The sequence below is a fragment of the Lycorma delicatula genome, chromosome 8 (genome assembly GCF_047948215.1).
Source record: "Lycorma delicatula isolate Av1 chromosome 8, ASM4794821v1, whole genome shotgun sequence".
Classification (NCBI taxonomy): Eukaryota; Metazoa; Arthropoda; class Insecta; order Hemiptera; family Fulgoridae; genus Lycorma; species Lycorma delicatula.
In genome coordinates, this window is record NC_134462.1 from 3,824,621 (window position 1) to 3,843,954 (window position 19,334).

Here is a 19,334-nt window from a genome sequence, read left to right on the forward strand (position 1 = left end):
ACATAAATTATTCCAAATTACAGGAAATAAGCTAAAATGCATTCAAAATAACACCCAATTCATAATTTCAGTAGTGTTATCATTGTCATCTTTGTTAATATCTAAAAAAATTGAATAATTACTTTCACTATCTCTAAATTCATGTAATATAAATTCAATATTGCTTTCATTTAAACATTTATTACACGATTTTAAAAATAAAAAAATACAAGATACAATTTAATGTAATGCAAAGAAAAACACAATGCTTTATATGAAATGAAGGACAGTTTGTGTTATTAACACCTGTTGTAGTAACACTTTCAAAACATTGAAACGCTCATAATATAGACGTACTGATGATAATGTGTTCAAAAGAGATTAGTAGTAGCAAAAAATATGCTGCAACATCTACTGAAGTTAATCAGAACTTTTAGTTAGATATTATAAAAATGAATAAATGTTCATATTTTGACAGTTGTATTTTAAAGCTGTCATTTTTTGTCAAACTGGATTTATCATAAAACTGATAACAGCTACATCCAGAGTTAAATGGTGGATTCTAATGGAAATTATGCTGTCTGATTTGTACTAAAATATGCAGAGAATCTACAGTACTCTAAAATTACTCATCTTTTTTTCTGATGACATATTAGATTTTAATGTGATTGAATGAGGTAAGGGATGGAGATTTTGAGGCTGTGGTATACATAAGCGACAAGTTTAATCTCAGATTATCAGAAAATATTTGTAAAGACAAACTAATACGTGATTTTCTTCAATCTAATATTGTAAACAATAGATAAAATAGTTTTGAAAAATAAAAAAAGAAGCTATTTAATCAAAAAAGTCCGTTCACCAACCAAAAATGTGAAGTACAACTTACTAAATAAAACATTTTAAAACCCATTCCTATATCTATGGATATTTTAAAATTCATTTTTAACAAAATATTTATTTAAAAATAGAACTTAATGAAACTAGTAATTATTTTAGAAAAATTCTTTATTAGTGTTAACCTGAGAATCAGCCATTATTTGTGAAGACAATGCTCCTTGCTCAGCTAGTAGCATTGATGAACTAATTTCCTTTATTACATAATAAATATAGTAGTTTTAACCATAAAAATCCCTCTTAACTTGTTTGTATGACATCTTTGTAGAGTATTTGATACGTTAAGTACATTTTTATAAACAATGTTTTTATCATACAATATTTATCTGCATTTACCTTACTGGATTCTTTGTGAAAAAAAAAATACAATTATAGGTGCAATTTCTTTTAAGTTGGTTTGTTTATGTTTGTTTTTTTTGTGTATTTTAACAGTTTATATTAAAATGAATTATTTACTATGAATCCTCAATTTTAAGATTGCAATATTTAAACAATTTATAAGTTTCTAAAAATATGGTTGTTCTGATTTTAAAGTTAAACCTGGTAATAACTACTTTTTTGAAGATATCATTTTTTATTTTAAAGTATATTTGTATATATTTTTAACAGTGGTGTTGTTTAAACATTTACAAGAGTGTTGCTTATTCCTAACCTTGGATGATACGAATGTTGAACATTTAATAAAAAAAATGTTCTAGAAGACAGTGAAGGAAGAATGAAAACGAATTGTTTTAATGAGACGAAGTACAGAATATTTCAAAATTAGGAGACATTATGACAGAATACAATATTATGAAAGTGAAATAAAAAATAAAATACCAAATTAAAGCATTTTTTAATAGAAATTAACTGTTATTATAGAGTTGAGGAAGCACTCTGTAATAGGGAAGCTACTGATAGGGACGTGTGAGGAAAGGATTGATAAAAACGGTAGTAGTAGATGCAAAGACGAAAAGCTGAAAAATTACAGATAATCTAAATGGAAATGAAAGCTATCAAGAACTCAAAACTTTCGATAGAATAGAGACAGTCACGGAGCAAGGGATTTGCTTTTGAGCTGATAACCTTATAATGATATTGATATTTAAAATAATATTTTATTATGGATAATGTTTACAGGGTTTTTACTGTTTGGTGACAAGTGGCTAAAAATGCAAGATTGAAAAATGTTTCAAGGATTAATTAATAAAAAAAAATAATAAATATTAAATTTTAGAAATTAGTTGTTTTGTCTGGCTGCAGGATTGTCTTACACTTGAATGGAAGATGTGACAATTTTTTTTTTAACAAAAAAAAAAGTTTAACAGCTTAGCTTACCAAATATACATCACAAAAGTCAAAATGGAAGAACCGTCTAAAAGCAGAAGTCGCTTCATCCAATTTAACATCTGACAGACTAGTATTTATAACTTCTACAGCGTAAGACAATCTACTAAGAATCCATTTGTCGATGAACAACAATTTATCCAATTCAAATGATATATTAGAAATGTTACTGTCCATATGATAGTTTAGCTGAGACATTCTTCCAAATACATAACGAAAGGCTTGCCAAATTTTGTTGCAGAACGATCTATTTTTGATGCACTCATCAACATCAAAGTTTATGAATTGGTCTGAAACATGCCATCTGGCCATAGTTTATCATTATCAATAAAACTAAACTAACTAAAAGAAAAATAAAACAGATCACATAATTAGTTTTAAAAAAGTTATTAAAGCATTACAAGAATATAAGAAACAAATAAAGTTCAAACTGAACATCTGATAAACTTAGTAGAGAGAAAAAGATGGTTGTGCGTAATAGAAGTAATTGACAAATCATATTATGACTTTCCCAGTTGTATAGATGTACAGCTATAAAATAAATTATAAGAGGTAAGGTATTGGATCAAATTCTGTACATCAGTGTTTTTTGTAGATCATGACATTATGACTCTCCTCACTAATCAAAAAACAATTTTAACATTGAAAAATTCCTTTGGCTGTACGTGATATGCAAGTTAGGCTGTTTTTTGTTTGATAACTCAAGTCGTCTTGATGGACTGATTTGGATGAAATTTGCCACGATAATTTCTGTATATGAAGCATTGATGTCAATTAATTTTGATCCCAATTGGTCAAGATATCATTGATCAAGGTCCCATATCTAGAATTTTACTGAAATTGTAAGTAAATTTTTTCATATAAGGGTAACAAAGATATTTTATGATTGTTTAGTTTTATTCAAACACCCTATAAAAAGGTTAGGGCAACAACCATTTTCCTCTTGTCATTCAAGAAGAATTTGATAGAAGGATTCAATCAAATTCTACTAATTAGATGATTCACCTCTCTTTTCCTGTTTAGCCTCCGGTAACTACCATTAAGATAATTCTTCAGAGGATGAATGAGGATGATATGTAATGAGTGTAAATGAAGTGTAAGTCTTGTACATTCTCAGTTCGACCATTCCTGAGATGTGTGGTTAATTGAAACCCAACCAACAAAGAACACCGGTATCCACGATCTAGTATTCAAATCCGTGTAAAAATATCTGGCTTTACTAGGACTCGAACGCTGGAACTCTCGACTTCCAAATCAGCTGATTTGGGAAGACGCGTTCACCACTAGACCAACCCAGTGGGTACTAATTAGATGATTGCACTACATTAATGTCACTTTGGTAAATTCTTTTGGAAATTTTATTCAGGGGCGGGCTTAATTTTTTATTTATTTTTTTTGTGTTATCATTTTCTTGATATCTTTTAGGCTGGATTAATACATTTTTATAAAATTAGATTTTGTTCAATTACTTCATAATATTTACCATTTACACACTTAATTCTGATTGTAATTGGTCAGAAGATGGAGGCACCACCTTAAGGTTAGCCCACTGGGCTGGTCTAGTAAAGATAGTTACTTTTACACGGATTTGAATACTAGATCATGGATACTGGTGTTCCTTGGTGGTTGGGTTTCAATTAACCACACATTTCAGGAATGGTCGACCTGAGACTGTACAAGACTACAGTTCATTTACATTCAAACAAATCATCCTCCTTCATCCTCTGAAGTATTATCTGAATGGTAATTACTAGAGGCTAAATAGAAAAAGAGAGAGGGGATGAAGACACAGTCATCTTGGCTCCCGTATCTCAAAATCTTTACTAAAAGAGTAGAATAATTTTTTTAATATAATTTTTTACTTGCATACTTTAATGTTCTGCTTATTTTCTTCCAAAGTAGTCTGTTGAGGGTAAACACCAACATAGCCGGTTTCAAAACTTTGTAGTTGGTTACAAACTGTATAACTTTCCCAGGTAAATCCGCAAAGTTACGTAATTATTTACCTGCTTTCTGTACTTTAGTTCAGCAATACAAGATAATATAAATTATACATTGATACAATCTATTAGCAAATATTGAGTAAAACTAGTGATTAAAGCTATTGGCCTCTGAAGTAGCTGAAATTGGGTAATGTAATTTATTATGTATGATCATCGTGATTTAAAAAAATACCGTAGAACTAATTCACATTAATGTAATTAATGTGAATAATTAACATATTAGGTTACATATAATTTGATCTTCTGAACCTAACCAAACCATTTTTTACTGGTTTCAGCTGGGCTGTAAAGGAATTCTATGATTATTATTCTTAGAAGATTTAACAACATATTTTTTATACCGAATTGAATACATTTAATATAATTAAGTATAATTTAAAGTACGAAATACCCAAGCAAGAGAATATTATGAACAAAATACTAGCAGAAAAAAGACATCTATCTTTAATAATAATGTGTACTGTAAATTTGTTTTATAATAATTACCTGCCTAAAGTAAACAGATTCTACTCTTAGGAGACTCAAATCCTCAAGAACGTGGAATAAATTTTGAAGTGTTTTGAGAAGAGAAATATTTCTAATTGATTTTTTACAATGCTTATCTTTTTAAGGTCTAACAGTCTACTAATTGTTTTTGAAACATTGAAAACAACTTGATCCATTTACTTAAATACATTAAATTGGTTCACTTTATGAGATGTCACCTACATTTAACTTAAAATTAAAAACACAAAGAGGGTGTGGTTCATATTCTATTAAAGTGGGTATGGAGGTAAACGCTTAACATAAGTAAATATCATAATTTTATATCTCATTAAAAGATTGTATATTTTTTTTGCTTTATTAATTCAAGTAGATATGGAGACATACATAGGAATGTAATATAAATCAAAAAGTACAGAACTAAATCTTTTTTTTTTGTCTTCAGTCATTTGACTGGTTTGATGCAACTCTCCAAGATTCCCAATCTAGTGCTAGTCGTTTCATTTCAGTACACGCTCTACATCCTACATCCCTAACAATTTGTTTTACATATTCCAAACTTGGCCTGCCTACACAATTTTTCCCTTCTACCTGTCCTTCTAATATTAAAGCGACTATTCCAGGATGCCTTAGTATGTGGCCTATAAGTCTGTCTCTTCTTTTAACTATATTTTTCCAAACGCTTCTTTCTTCATCTATTTGCCGCAATACCTCTTCATTTGTCACTTTATCCACCCATCTGATTTTTAACATTCTCCTTTAGCACCACATTTCAAAAGCTTCTAATCTTTTCTTCTCAGATACTCCGATTGTCCAAGTTTCACTTCCATATAAAGCAACACTCCAAACATACACTTTCAAAAATCTTTTCCTGACATTTAAATTAATTTTTGATGTAAACAAATTATATTTCTTACTGAAGGCTCGTTTAGCTTGTGCTATTTGGCATTTTATATCGCTCCTGCTTCGTCCATCTTTAGTAATTCTATTTCCAAAATAACAAAATTCTTCTACCTCCATAATCTTTTCTCCTATTTTCACATTCAGTGGTCCATCTTTGTTATTTCTACTACATTTCATTACTTTTGTTTTAGAACTAAATCATTAATGCAATGCATTAACAACATAAAAACAAATCAAACATTATAATCAGCACGGTCAGGTTATGATTAGAAGAATAAAATAACTAAAAATTACTGGATTGTTTACCTCAAGTGAAAGATATACGTAAAAATGATTCCTAAGAGAATGTAAGTATGCAAAGTTTGTGATGGTAATCTATGAGATAAGTCAGTGTGATAAAAGTATTGTAGCAAATTATTCTGTTACTTCATAGAATAACAGGATTATTCAATATCATAAATGGCTATCAAAAAACATTACATTTTTTTTTTCATATTTTATATAATAAAAGATATTCTACCTAACTTGCTGTATCGATCCACCTTTTCAAGTTGGATGATAGAAATTCTTTACTCTTTATTTTAAACAAGTAATCAAGATATCAGTTAAAATATATAAAACAAAAGATTTAAAGCAAAAATGTTCAGTTTAGTTAAAAATTTAAAGAATTAAATTATACTCTTTATATTAAAATAATTTCTTTTTTTCTATGAAATAACACATTTTACACTTTAATAATAATATTTTACACTTATATAATTACATATAATATATCTCATTTTAGTAATCACATATTACGACATAATAACATTTAAGAAAAAACAAAGTTTTGAAAATGAGAAATCTAATTTCTTTCATTGGTAATGGGTTACTTTGTCTTTTATATATTTATGAAGTAATATATAAAATACTCACTACCCATATTCTGAGAAGCAAGAGTAAATCTAAGTGCATCAATGCCGCAGCTGGGTATTCCATTAGGAAACAAAGATTTTTGCTCAGCAATTGATTTTTTTTCTTCTTCAGAACTTATTAAATCTGACAAACGATTACTAGAAATTCTATCACTAATAACCTGCAACAAAAAAACAAAAAACTGGAAGCAATGGAACTCATTAAATAAGAAACAATTTTTTAATAAATAACTGTTTTTTAATTACTACATATAAAATAACTACTGATAAAGGTAATTAATAGGGAACATATGCGATTAATGTATTTTTGTTGCCCCTGCAACAGTTCCAACATTCTTATAGTATGCAAATGCTCAATTTCTATAATGGGTTTTAAAACTGTTTAAATGACACTCTGAAATACTAACTAATTCAATAGAAATGCTTCTTTTTGTTGACACTAAAAAAATTACGGTTGGATAATATTGGTATAAACAATTTTCTATGTTGATTGTAATTAAAAATTTTAAGGACATATGTAAATGCCCAACACACTTAAAAAAATTGTATTTTGAAGACATTTTAATAAAGTTATGGGATTTAACTTCATTAAAAATATTTTAATTGAAACTTTCTATTGATGCTTCAATTTGACAATTCTAAAAAAAAAAACAAGAAATTGGAGATGATTCTTTCTATGCCAATAATAATTTATTTTTTTATTTCAATAATAAATTAAAATAAGGTTGATAAATAATTTATGTTATTAGATTTATGCAGAATTAATTGCAGACTTTAGTAATGCTTTCTTTTTTACTTCCTTGTATGAAGTAAAGAAGTACTGTGATTGCAAAAAAATTTCTGTTTCCAGATTTCAATGGAAATATCCATTTTGACTATCCCTGAATCTATTTTCACTATTTTTGGTGTGACGTCTGTACATATGTATGTATAATTACATATGTATATGCATAACTAAAAAACAATTAGCCATAGGATGTTGAAATTTTGGATTTAGGACTGTTTAAATACAAAAAATTTGGATTTTAGACTTTTTCTTAACTGCAGTATTAAGTCCTCACTGAGAACTTTTCAACAATATATCATAAGTGGTATTTATTTTCATTGGTTTCAGAGTTTAGCCAAATAAAATTTTATTTGGATCTTACACTTTTTGAAGTCACATCAGTTTGAATCATCAGACTTCATCTCCTTTTTTTTAACTTAAAAATATTGATTTATTAATATTTCTTAACTTATGATTGTAAAAAAACTTTTATGATAAATAATAATTCAATAATAAAAAAAAAGAAAAAATATCACAAGTTATTAGTAAAATAAAATTTTATGTAGTTTCCATTTAAAAAAAAAAATGTATACGTAATTTAATAGGCGTACAAGGAAGTCATGTGGTGTCCACAGATTTTTTTTGAAAAGACGATGCAATAGTTTTAAATAAAAGCACCATCTTTTGCGGTACCATACTATAATCAACGTAAAAAACTTTTTTATCACTAATAATTTCTTCTGTAAATAAGAGAATGAAGCTTTGAAAAAAAAATTTAAATCTTGTTACAACAATTATAATCATGAAATATGTATAAATATTAGATAACATTTATAAATTACAAACATTGAAAAATAATTATTACTTTTATAGATACTCCTTTAATAATATCTTCTGGGCTGATAACATTGCCTAAACTCTTTGACATCTTTCTTCCCAAACTATCACAAATTATTCCATGAAGAAATATTTTCTGTAACATAAAATAATAATAATAATAATGAAAATATTGAAGAAAAAAAATTTAATTCTGTATGTTGGTGATATTTTATTAAATATTTATAGTTATGATTTGATTACATAAACACAAACTAAATATTATCTTTATTAAAATTTTATTCTAAAATTCACTTGAATTCATCAATTTTAAAATATTCATTTAAAACTGATACAATTGCTTATAATCACACCCATCATTAACCCTTTGCGATCGGATTCGTATTTAAAATTAGTCCACTGGGGTCAATTGGCCAATAGTACTGGCCGTAGCCATTTTACCCCTAAAGTCAGAATTGTTTGCACAGTTGCGCTTCTCACAGCTCAGATGGCCAGCAGTAGTGGCCAGGTTAAAATCCCTTGAACACCCAGACAGCCAGCAATACTGGCCACTCAAAACATATTGCTATAGAAACAGTGTATTTCTTTTGTGTTCTGTGATTAGTGTTGTAACCTATCTGACAGCCTTTTAATTAATTTGTATTACGTTTTTAATGATAGAAGACCTGGAGGAAAAAGAAAACGAAGAAAATTTATGCAAGACCTATCAGAAACACCCTGGCTACACAAGGACGAATGCTTTGAAAAATACCATTCTGAAAAATAAACCATGATCTAGTCAGCAAATTAAGCAAATGTATTCAACAATTTTCTTATACTACAAAGTTTCTTTTTATATATTATTTCATTATGTTATATTCAGTAAAGTATAAATTAATCAAAACTATGTTAAGCTATTCTTTGTGTATCAATAAAAAAGAATTGGTTTTTTTAAAATTAAATACCCTATGTAAATATTTTCGAATGAATGAAAAACAATTCTGAGCTGCTGGGGCAGAGCAGTCAAGATGGCAGCCGAGCCTACAACGACAGGTTAGTGGCTTGTCCTGATGGCTGTCTGAGCTGTGAGCACTGCTAGTGTCGTAAATATTCCAAACTGACAGAGTGGGCTGTGGCCTGCTATACTGGCCGTTCGACCGCAAAGGGTTAATAGTGTTGGGAAAAACAAAAGAGATTGGAACCAAAATGACCAATTGCCTTATGAATCAGTTGAAACTATTGTGCATGTGTCATTTGACTGAGTTACCAATGATTAGCAAATAGACAATGATTTTTAAACTTGCCTTGTTTATGCTTCTATATTTTAGTAAACACCTTTTCTATACACCACTGCTGCTTATACAAACATTTTTAAACATTAATTAAATTTATGATTTTGTTTAAAATCTTACATATTACCATGTCTGTCACCGTTATGGAGTTATTTACACTTTACCATTAATAAACAATAATTAGTAGAAACAGCACTCACATTAAATGGAAGTTTTCCAGTAAGCTGTAAACCAAGCATGACCATTCTTGCAACCCAAAAGAACAAAATATCATGTCCGGTAACCATTAAATTCAAGGGATAATACTTTTCTAAATCCTGACTCTGGAAAAAAGATCAAACGCATTAATATCTTAGCATAGACCTATCATGTAATGTAAGAACTGGTTAGGGTGCAAAGATAAATTAACCACACATCTCAGGAATGGTCGAACTGAGACTACAAGACTACACTTCATTTACATCCTCATCCTCATTCATCCTCTGAAGTAATACCTGAACGGTAATTCCCAGAGGCAAAACAGGAAAAAGAAAGAAAGAGTGCAAAGATAAAGACAAAAAAAGTAAAATTGTTGTTTTGACCAGAGGATAGGATAACCCTCCAGGAATAGAAGTGGAAAAGTAAAAAGTTTTCAGTATTTAGGATGTGAAATATCACAGCATTGAAGGATTGGGAGATTGGAAACCTTTCTTAAAGTGTGAGGGGGTCCAATTTACAAATAAAATTTCTAAGTGTAAAGAAATATTATATAAAAGGTCTTTATCACTGTAAATGCAGAAGGTAGGGGGGAATTTCTAAGCAATGAGAGTAGTTTGTCCAAGGAATTATGGAGAGAACAAAACCAGAACTGATAAGAAATGAAGCTGAATATGAAAGCACTGGAGAAATTAGTAGAGTGATTTTCATTAATTTGTCAATTCAAGCAAATGGTAAGAATAATGATGCACTAAGAAATAAAGTGAAGAAGGATATAGGAAATTTAAGGAGGCCAGAGGGAAGTTTAGGGATAAAGTGAAGAAGGATATGGGAAAAAGAAAGAGTGAAGCTGTGTGCATTGGAAAAAGAATGATAAAAAAGAGAAGCTTTATAAACTGGATTAGATAATATTTATGGCGTATATATACTCGATTAATAAAAAACTACACTATTGTTCCTAATTATAGAAAACTTAAATGAGACTACACACCAGAATAAATGGAGTTTATTACTATATCAAAGAAACTACTTGTGAGTTGTGTTTGAATTTATTGTCAGCCATCTTCGATTTGCAATATTGAATTCAACTTTATTTTTTTTTAAATAGCATGATGCTCATAACATGATTTCAATGTAGATTTCAAAGGAAAAAACTTTAGTGAAAATTCTGCATCAATAGCCTTATCTGTATTTTAGATATCCCTAACTACATTCAAGATAACTATTTTCAGTAGAAAGGGGGATAATTACACATGATGTAAAACATTGCAATTTCATGGACGAAATGATTTTGCAAAATTTCTTCTCATTACTTAATTATTAAAAATTTATCATTATGATATTCGATAATTAAATTCTAACAAAATTAGAAACAGCTGATTCATTACATCTATTTATTTGAAATTAGAGAAGGTATATGATTTATGTAAAATTAACGAAAGAAATGCATCATAATTTTAAAGGAATAATATTTATTTCAGCAATAAAAACTGAAGTGGTTTTTTTCCATCTTTTATGACCACATTGGGTCACTTTAGTCAGTCCATTATCCAAGTCTCTTTGAAGGGACTATTAGGGCCTTGCAGTCCTATTTTTCATATGTTCTGATCTCTGTGCCCGTTCTGGTGTTGAAAATGTTCATGTTGTGAGTTTCTTCTTGTGAATGTGAAGCAAATATTTTTGTCCTTGATTTTTTCTTTAAATAAATTGTTCCTGCTGCATAGGTGGCTTCTGGTTTTATAACTGTGCTGTAGCATCTTTTTTTGTGTTTATTGGGTAGACAGTTTTTACTGTAGGTGTACCAGGTTAATTTTTGTGTTTGTTCTTGTTTGGATTGAGGTTTTTTTGTTTAGGTTAATCAAGAAATTATCATTAAAATTATTTGTTTTTACTGGAGAATCAGATAAATATTTAAAAAAATTACACAAAAAAGGTTAAGCTCTTATACTATGAGGTAAATGACAAAAATAATTAGTTTTGCATAATTGATATATCTTTGATACATTTTTCTTCTTTTGTCTATTAAGTACCTGGAATTTTGTTTTAGTTAGTTTTTGACTGGTTTTTTTGTGTTTTACGATTATGAACAAACAATAACTCTTAAGAGAAAGCATCATCTTAATGTAATCAGGTTAACATGTATTAATTAACAAGATACCTGTGGTATTCGCCTGTACATGGTTAATCATTTCCTCTTGGAAAAAGGTAGCAACAGTTGAAAAAAAATATTTACATCTAAAACCGTAATCAAAGAAAAGGTTGACCTTGATGCAGTAGTAAGAAAATGACATTTAACAGAAAATGTTTTCTGTTAAATGTCTATTTATGAGGGTCGTTTAGAAAGTATTCATTCTGACAGAGAAAACCCAAGATTTATCAATATCATCATCTTGCAATTTAATACATTTAGACCAACAACTTACCAACTCTTTAATACTGATAGCATAATATGACTTGTCCATTCTGTAAAATAAGTGGTTGTCTCAGCTTTGATTTCATCATATGAAGTAAATTTTCATCAAGTTTCAGGTTTGAGAAGAGGAACTAAATGCTGGGGGCCAAATCCGGCAGAAGTGAAGCACACTGAACCATAGAACATGGAATTTTGCAGCACAATCTGAGATGGGTGTGCAGGTGTGTTATTGAGTTTAAAGAACACTTTTTTTGTCAGACGTGAATTTTTACCCTGAATTTACCTTTCAATTAGTAATCATTTAATAGAGCATCGTGGATTTTTGAAATGATTTTATTGGTTGTAGTGGTTTTTGGGCATCCCAAGCATTCATTATCCTTAATGGATGTATGATCATCTTTAAATTCAGTACCAGTTTTTTACGGTTAAAAACCAACGGAAAGAAACATTTAATGTGTGACCTGATCTAGCTCTTTTTTTTATATCTTTTGGGATTGAACCTTTAAGAACAAAGTACTTTATAAGAGCTCAAACTTTAATTTCTTCCATTTTTCTGACAATGTTAAAACTTGTTTGCTTTACTTGATTACCACAAACAAACAGATTAAACCACACGTCTGAAACTTTACAGCTTGCCATTTAAAGGATCATATTTGATCCTTAACACAGTCATATTGCACCATTTCTGTGTCAGACTGAGAACTTTCTAAACGACTCTAGTAAATCTTTTAAGCACACAATAGCAATGTATAATCAATATCAGAATAAAAAATGCATCTATTAATCTTCCCTCCACACATCATTATTGGTCACTGTATGCTACTTTATATAAACGACTTTTTTACTAGAAATTACTATTTATTATAATAAATAACTACTTTATTCCAGTTCCTTTATTCATATGTACTATTATTTTAACACTTTTATTAGTTATTACAAATGGAAGACATATGATCACATGAAAGGAATATATAATTCACGTTGTATGTTAAGAACTGTACAATTTTATTACAATATATGTTAACAAAATAGGAACACTTTTGGTCTGTTTTATTGAAAAAATAAAAAATAAATAAAAAGTGAAATAATTTTAATAGAAAAGTCTTTTAAATTTTTTACTACAAATGAAAGAATGTAATCCAATTTTAACTCATCTTTGTGTAAATTGTGCTTAAGATCTAAATTTAGAAGTAAATGATACAAATTTGATAGAAGTAGCTTGGCTAAAGCAGCTATTTGTAAAAGCAATTTACAGATGTTTAATAGACTGACCAAGTGAATAGACAGTCAACTTGTACTACAACTATTACTTTGTACACAGTTCTATTTGATTATAAATTTATTTACCCATCAACTAATATCTAGCACATTTTCACAATCACATTCACTACATTTCAATAATAAATCGCACATTGATCATCATATGTAGCAACAAGATGTCATACTTAATCTTGTAGCGTTAACAGTTGAAAGATGCAAATAAATATTTCATACCTAATTAACATATATTATAAATCATCATGAAAATGAAATCAACTATATTAGCCTAGCTAATATAAATAGTATTATAATGGAATATCTATAAATAGATATTTACTTTCTTTCTTTTCCCTATTTAGCCTCTGGTAATTACCATTCAGATAATACTTCAGAGGATGAACAAGGATGATCTGTATGAGTGTAAATGAAGTGTAGTCTTGTACTATCTCAGTTCAACCATTCCTGAGATATGTGGTTAATTAAACCCAACCACCAAAGAACACCGGTATCCAAAATCTAGTATCCAAATCCGTGTAAAAATAACTGACTTTACTAAGACTTGAACACTGGAACTCTCGACTTCCAAATCAGCTGACTTGGGAAGACGCATTCATCATCAAACCAACCCGGTGGGTGAAGAGAGGAGATATTTACTATTAAAGCATAATGTAACTACAACAAATTATGTTAATATATTTTTTTTAAAAACTGTTAACATAGAAAAAAGTGGGAAAAGGAACAGATTAGAACAATTTCTTTTTTCAAATGCTGTGTCAGAATGAAATTATAAAAAGTATTTATTGGAAATATATATATATATATAATATGTAAATATAAATAAATATTTATGTTAAATTTGAATACTTGTGTTAATAAACAAATATTTGTGTTATTATAAAAAAATAAATCTGCAGGTAAAGAAATAAAAAAGAAGAAATACCTCAGAAGGCCACCCAAATAAAGTAAAAGGAAGTAGACCAGATGAAAACCAAGTGTCAAGTACATCAGGATCCTGTTTAATTATGAGATCAGAGCGACAAGCTTTAAGAATAGCAGCAGACTTTGATTCGGCTTCAGTAACTGAATTCGCTACTACCCAAATAGGAACTTTATTACCCTTTTTTCTTGAAACTTCGTATAATGGTATTTGATGACCCCACCAAATTTGCCGAGAAATGTTCCATTGTCTAAACAAACAGAATTAATTAGAATTATTATTATTTGAATAGTAGATCTATATATGAAAATATTCTCTAGATGCATATATCCACAGATATGTCTACTGAATACTTTATAAATCTAATTCAATATTAATAAATAAACTCTAATGTGTTTGGTTACATGTTTACACGCTGAGTGTTCATTGGTTACATGTTTGGTAACATGTTACTACATGTTATATGAAAGTTTTAATGGTAAAACTTAACTAAACTATCTTAAAAGCGTTTAGTTATGTTTACAGACACCATAAGCGACATGAAATTCTAAAATAAATTTGGGTCAGTATGTCCCTCCTTATAAATAAAAAAAAAAAATGATCTTCAATTCTTCTTAAAATTGTGACTTTTTTAAGTCGATGATAAATTAAAAACAAACTACAACATCATTCTAACACCTAAATTGGAATTGACTTAAAAAATTTATTTTATTTTGCATTCTTTAATTTTATTTTAATTAAAAAATATAAGTTGATCTACAAAAATGTTCATTATTGTAATCTTACAGTTGACAAGGATGGTGAAAAACTTGCATCTACCTAAAAATAAGGAAAGGTTTCAGAGACGTAACTTAAAGCGGGCTGCTAATAAGCATGAACTGAAATTTTATGGATAATGTCACACTAGAAATGACATCAGGCTTTATATAACTTTGCTGTAACAATTAAATACCATGATTGACAAACATATAATAAGTATCTTTTAATTATCTAAACAGAAAATGTATTTTTTTGTTAAAAAAAAATCTTTCTGATAACTACAGTTATCAGAAAAACTTACTACAAGACCCATAAGAGAAACTTTCACTAAAAATAAATAAAGAATCATTGTAGTTAGTCCATTTGCTATAGAGTAAAGAGCAAGGCTAAAAAAATGGCGGAGAAACAATACATGGACCAAACTGAAAACCTTCTTTTTTGAAGATAGTAGTAAAATACAATTTATATATTTAATTATTAACAACAGAAAACATGCAGACTTATCCACTATATTCACATTTATAAACTTAAACATATTCTGAAACTATCTTCAAGCAATGCATTATAAGACTGTAGTTAATCTTGCTATGTATTTATGATATTTTTCCAATAAATTTTTATAAATCATTTTATGTATTAAAATTGTTTTCAACGTGTGAAATATATTTATTTAGTTATTGATTTCTGGTTCAGGCCCTATAAGTTTGGGTAATGCAAAATTATAGCTACCAACCTTTTCGTTACTATCGTAAATGAATTTTGCACCACAGAAAAAATCTGCAGCAAGATTAAATTTGAACCCAGAATCTTTGATGGAAAGAAATGCTACCAATCAAAATTATAGATGTCTTTAAAAACAATTTTGGGATTGAAGTCATGTGTTTCTGCAGGTTATATTTCAGGAATTGTCAATGTTTATTATTTCTACTTTTATTTATTTCGAACAGTATTATTGTAATAAAAATATACAGAGTGACTCATGATAAGTTGACATTTATAAAGTCGATTGAAAATTAATATTGTGTGTTTCACATTGTGCTTGCATAATCCCTATTTCTTGGAAATACTGGTCTATGTTGTCAAGTCTTTGTATTCACTTCTGATTCCGCAACATATCAGTTATTGTTGAGCTATGATCAATCACAGATGTTTGTCTAATTCACAGCATGCTAAAGTTGTGCTTTTTTATACAGATTTAAAAAGTGTTACAGTGACCTGACGACAATTCTGAGCTCATTTTAATGCTCATTAGACTAGCAAGAAACACTATTTTGCATTTATATAGTCAATTTGAGGAAGACCCCATATAAAAGAAGAGAAACAACCTAAAGCAGCTCCGGTTCATTCTCCAGAAAATATTGAAGCACTGAGTTGCCATAAAATGTAGTCTGGGAAAGTTTACACGGTGAGCTTCACAAGAAATAGGACTAGCTCGTTGTACAATACAAAGAATGTTACACAATCGGCTCAGTCTGTTTTTATACAAAGTTTTTCCTGCATAAGTTAACACAACCTAACAAGCAAAAAAAAATTGTAGTTTCCACAGTGGTCGGATGGAAAAGATGTTCTGCTTATACTTGATTTTCAGAAGGGCCTATTTTCATAGTAATGGGACTATTAACAGACAAAATGTCTGCTTTTGGATGACAGCAGACAAATTGTGCATGAAAAAGAACAACATAGGTCTAAAGTAATCATATGGGCAGCTTTATCCAGTTGCGGATTGATAGGGCCAGTGTTTTTCAATGATACAGTTAATTCTCAACACTATTTGGATACATTAAGGAATGATTTTCTACCAAAAATGCTTGTGCTTTTGGCCACCTTTGAGCCTGGATTTAAATCCTTGTGACTGTTTTTACGGGGATGTTTATAAAAGAAAGTTTTCCTATTAAGACCTGTAAATCTTATGAAAATGCATGAGCAAATAGTTCAGTTGTGAGAAGAGATTCAAGAGGACTTGTGTCACAGAATCATCAGAAATATATACACTTGCCTTGAAGAGGCTGTTAGGCATAACAGTAGCCATATTGAACATGTTATGTAGTAAAAGAACTTTCCACAAACACTGTGTATGGTATGTAAAGTTTTAATCATATTAAATTTCAAAATAAATATGTAATCCAAAATTCAAATGTGTCGACTTACTGTGTGTCACCTGTAGAACTGAAATATGTAATCAGAAACAGTAGTCATAAAGAACAGAAGTAGCCTTCATAGAAGATCATTTAAGAGGTGGTGTAAACACTCCTAGCTAATTTCATTAAAAAACTAATGAGTAATTTATGTATAGTATAGTGATTTCCCATTGTATCTTTCCACTCAAACCTTGCTAAATGAAGGATTCAATTGCAGAGGATGGACAATCAAATCTTTCAACTATTAAACATTGGTGAGACTACTGTGGAAAGCAAGTAGGAATTCTTGATATCTACTGTGAAGTAAATGAAGTTCAAAAAAAGAGGAACGTGTGTTCAGGTTCTTTCCAAAGTTTTCAGAGAAATAATATTTGTATAAAAACCTTTCATGACTAGTGAAATCTTCCTAAGAACAATCTTTTGTTTTTTACAATGGTTCCAGGGTTAACCAGAGAGGGGATGGAGAGGGGATGGAGAGGGGAAAGTCCTTAAGTACATCACATATTAAGGCAGAAATTCTATTTACTCTCAATTTTATTCGGTTACTATCAACAAAGACATCTAAGCTTGATAACTGCTATCAAAACTAAGTCAATTTGGAGCAAAAAAAGAGATTCCATAGAAAATTTCAATAACTGGAATTTATTATCATGTAAAGAGAAAAATAACTAAAAAGTTATATTTCATACTCTGACAAAAAGTTGATCTGTAATGACAGTTTTAAATAACACAAAATTTAAATCCTATATTGACAAGTGCACCCTTGAGTTTCTTGCACAAAATTTTTCACCTATGAAAATTATCAAATGGGTTAAGAAAATGAGTGCAGCATAAATATAATACAATTTTCTTGCCTGAAGATAAAGGAATCTTTACTTAGGAAAGACCTTACATATTTAAATCATCTGTGAATAAAACAGAATTAAACTGTAGATGTATAGACTACAAAAACAATATCAAAATGATTAAAAAATTGTTAAAGAAAGGAAATCTATAAAAAAAATAAAAATGTTACAATTTAGTTATAATAAATGTTATATACCTTATGTTTTCTAACCAAGAAAGCCATATTTTATGAAACCTTTCTGGATGTAATACCAGTTCCCCATTTTTTAATGCAGCAATAGCTTTTTTAGCCATGAGTCTACAATCAACAAACCTGAAAAAAGCAAGTGACTTATTAGATAATCAAATACTTATAAATTGACAGTATAATAAACATTTTTAATTACTAATAATTCCGAATTTGGTTGTTTTATAATTCAATACTAGCCACTGGATTGGCAACATTAAACACAAAGAATAAATGTTTCGGATGAAGTGCAGACAGCCAATTTAATTTCACATACTAGATTACGTGGCTTTTCACATACTTTAAAAAGTTAGCTTACTAAATGAGGTAACTCTGGCGGCTCTCAGAAAACTATGATTTATTTTAGTTGATTTAAAACATCAATCATCTTATTTTCACTCTAGAACAATTAATATTTTATGTAACAATCCCTTGAGATGTTACATGCAAAACCTAGTTACCCTGTATTTATTACATGGATCAGAATAAAATGGATGTTGTATTGGCCACAATAAATTAAAATAAAAGTAAAAATGTAGAATTCTATACTTTGAAAATATAGTTGCAAAATTTACTTTCAAGCTAAAACTCATTTTTACATTAGCCAATTAATTGGCTTGATGTAGTTATCAATAATTCCTCAGTTTATGTTAATCTTTTACACTGAATTACTTTTCTTGTCGTGGATTTTCTGAATAGTATATTCTAAACCTTGTCTTAATTAATTCAAGGTGCCTTAACATAGTTCTTTTTTTATATAATTTTTTTTTGGGCAAAAAAACCAGATTTCTTTAATGTTCTGTATATAAATCTTTTTTTTTTATTTCAAAGGTTATCAACAAATTTGTGTTTAAAAATTTCCTGTAATACATTTCAAAAGGATCTATGTGTTTTCCTTGATTATACCAAATCTGTTTTGGTGTCACTATCTCAGGAGTGATTAGCTTTATTTGTTTATTTCTATAAGTACAAAGAAATAATGCCTTATTTTACTTAAAAAGAATTAAATATAACGGGATACAATAATACTCTGAAACTACAGCATAAAAATGAGATGTAAATTAAATATAATATTATCAAATAGATTAGAAATAATAAAGAAAAAACTGATGAAATTTTATCAAATCTCATTTTTCACAATAATCAATACAAAAAAAGTCTTCACTTTTTAATAAAAAAAATCT

The 19,334-nt window shown here is 28.8% G+C and overlaps 1 protein-coding gene across 2 annotated transcripts in view; it reads right to left on the reverse strand.

The window, feature by feature from the left end:
* LOC142328985 (valine--tRNA ligase-like) overlaps positions 1 to 19,334 on the reverse strand; it is a 72,662-nt gene that overhangs the window by 27,521 nt on the left and 25,807 nt on the right. For both annotated transcript variants that reach the window (XM_075373212.1, XM_075373210.1), the window contains 6 exons: positions 18,121 to 18,237; positions 14,185 to 14,431; positions 9,577 to 9,699; positions 8,134 to 8,241; positions 6,504 to 6,663; positions 2,191 to 2,489 (listed from right to left, as the gene is read on the reverse strand). In XM_075373212.1, the coding sequence (XP_075229327.1) occupies positions 2,191 to 2,489; positions 6,504 to 6,663; positions 8,134 to 8,241; positions 9,577 to 9,699; positions 14,185 to 14,431; positions 18,121 to 18,237 (1,054 nt within the window). The remainder of the gene's footprint in view (positions 1 to 2,190; positions 2,490 to 6,503; positions 6,664 to 8,133; positions 8,242 to 9,576; positions 9,700 to 14,184; positions 14,432 to 18,120; positions 18,238 to 19,334) is intronic.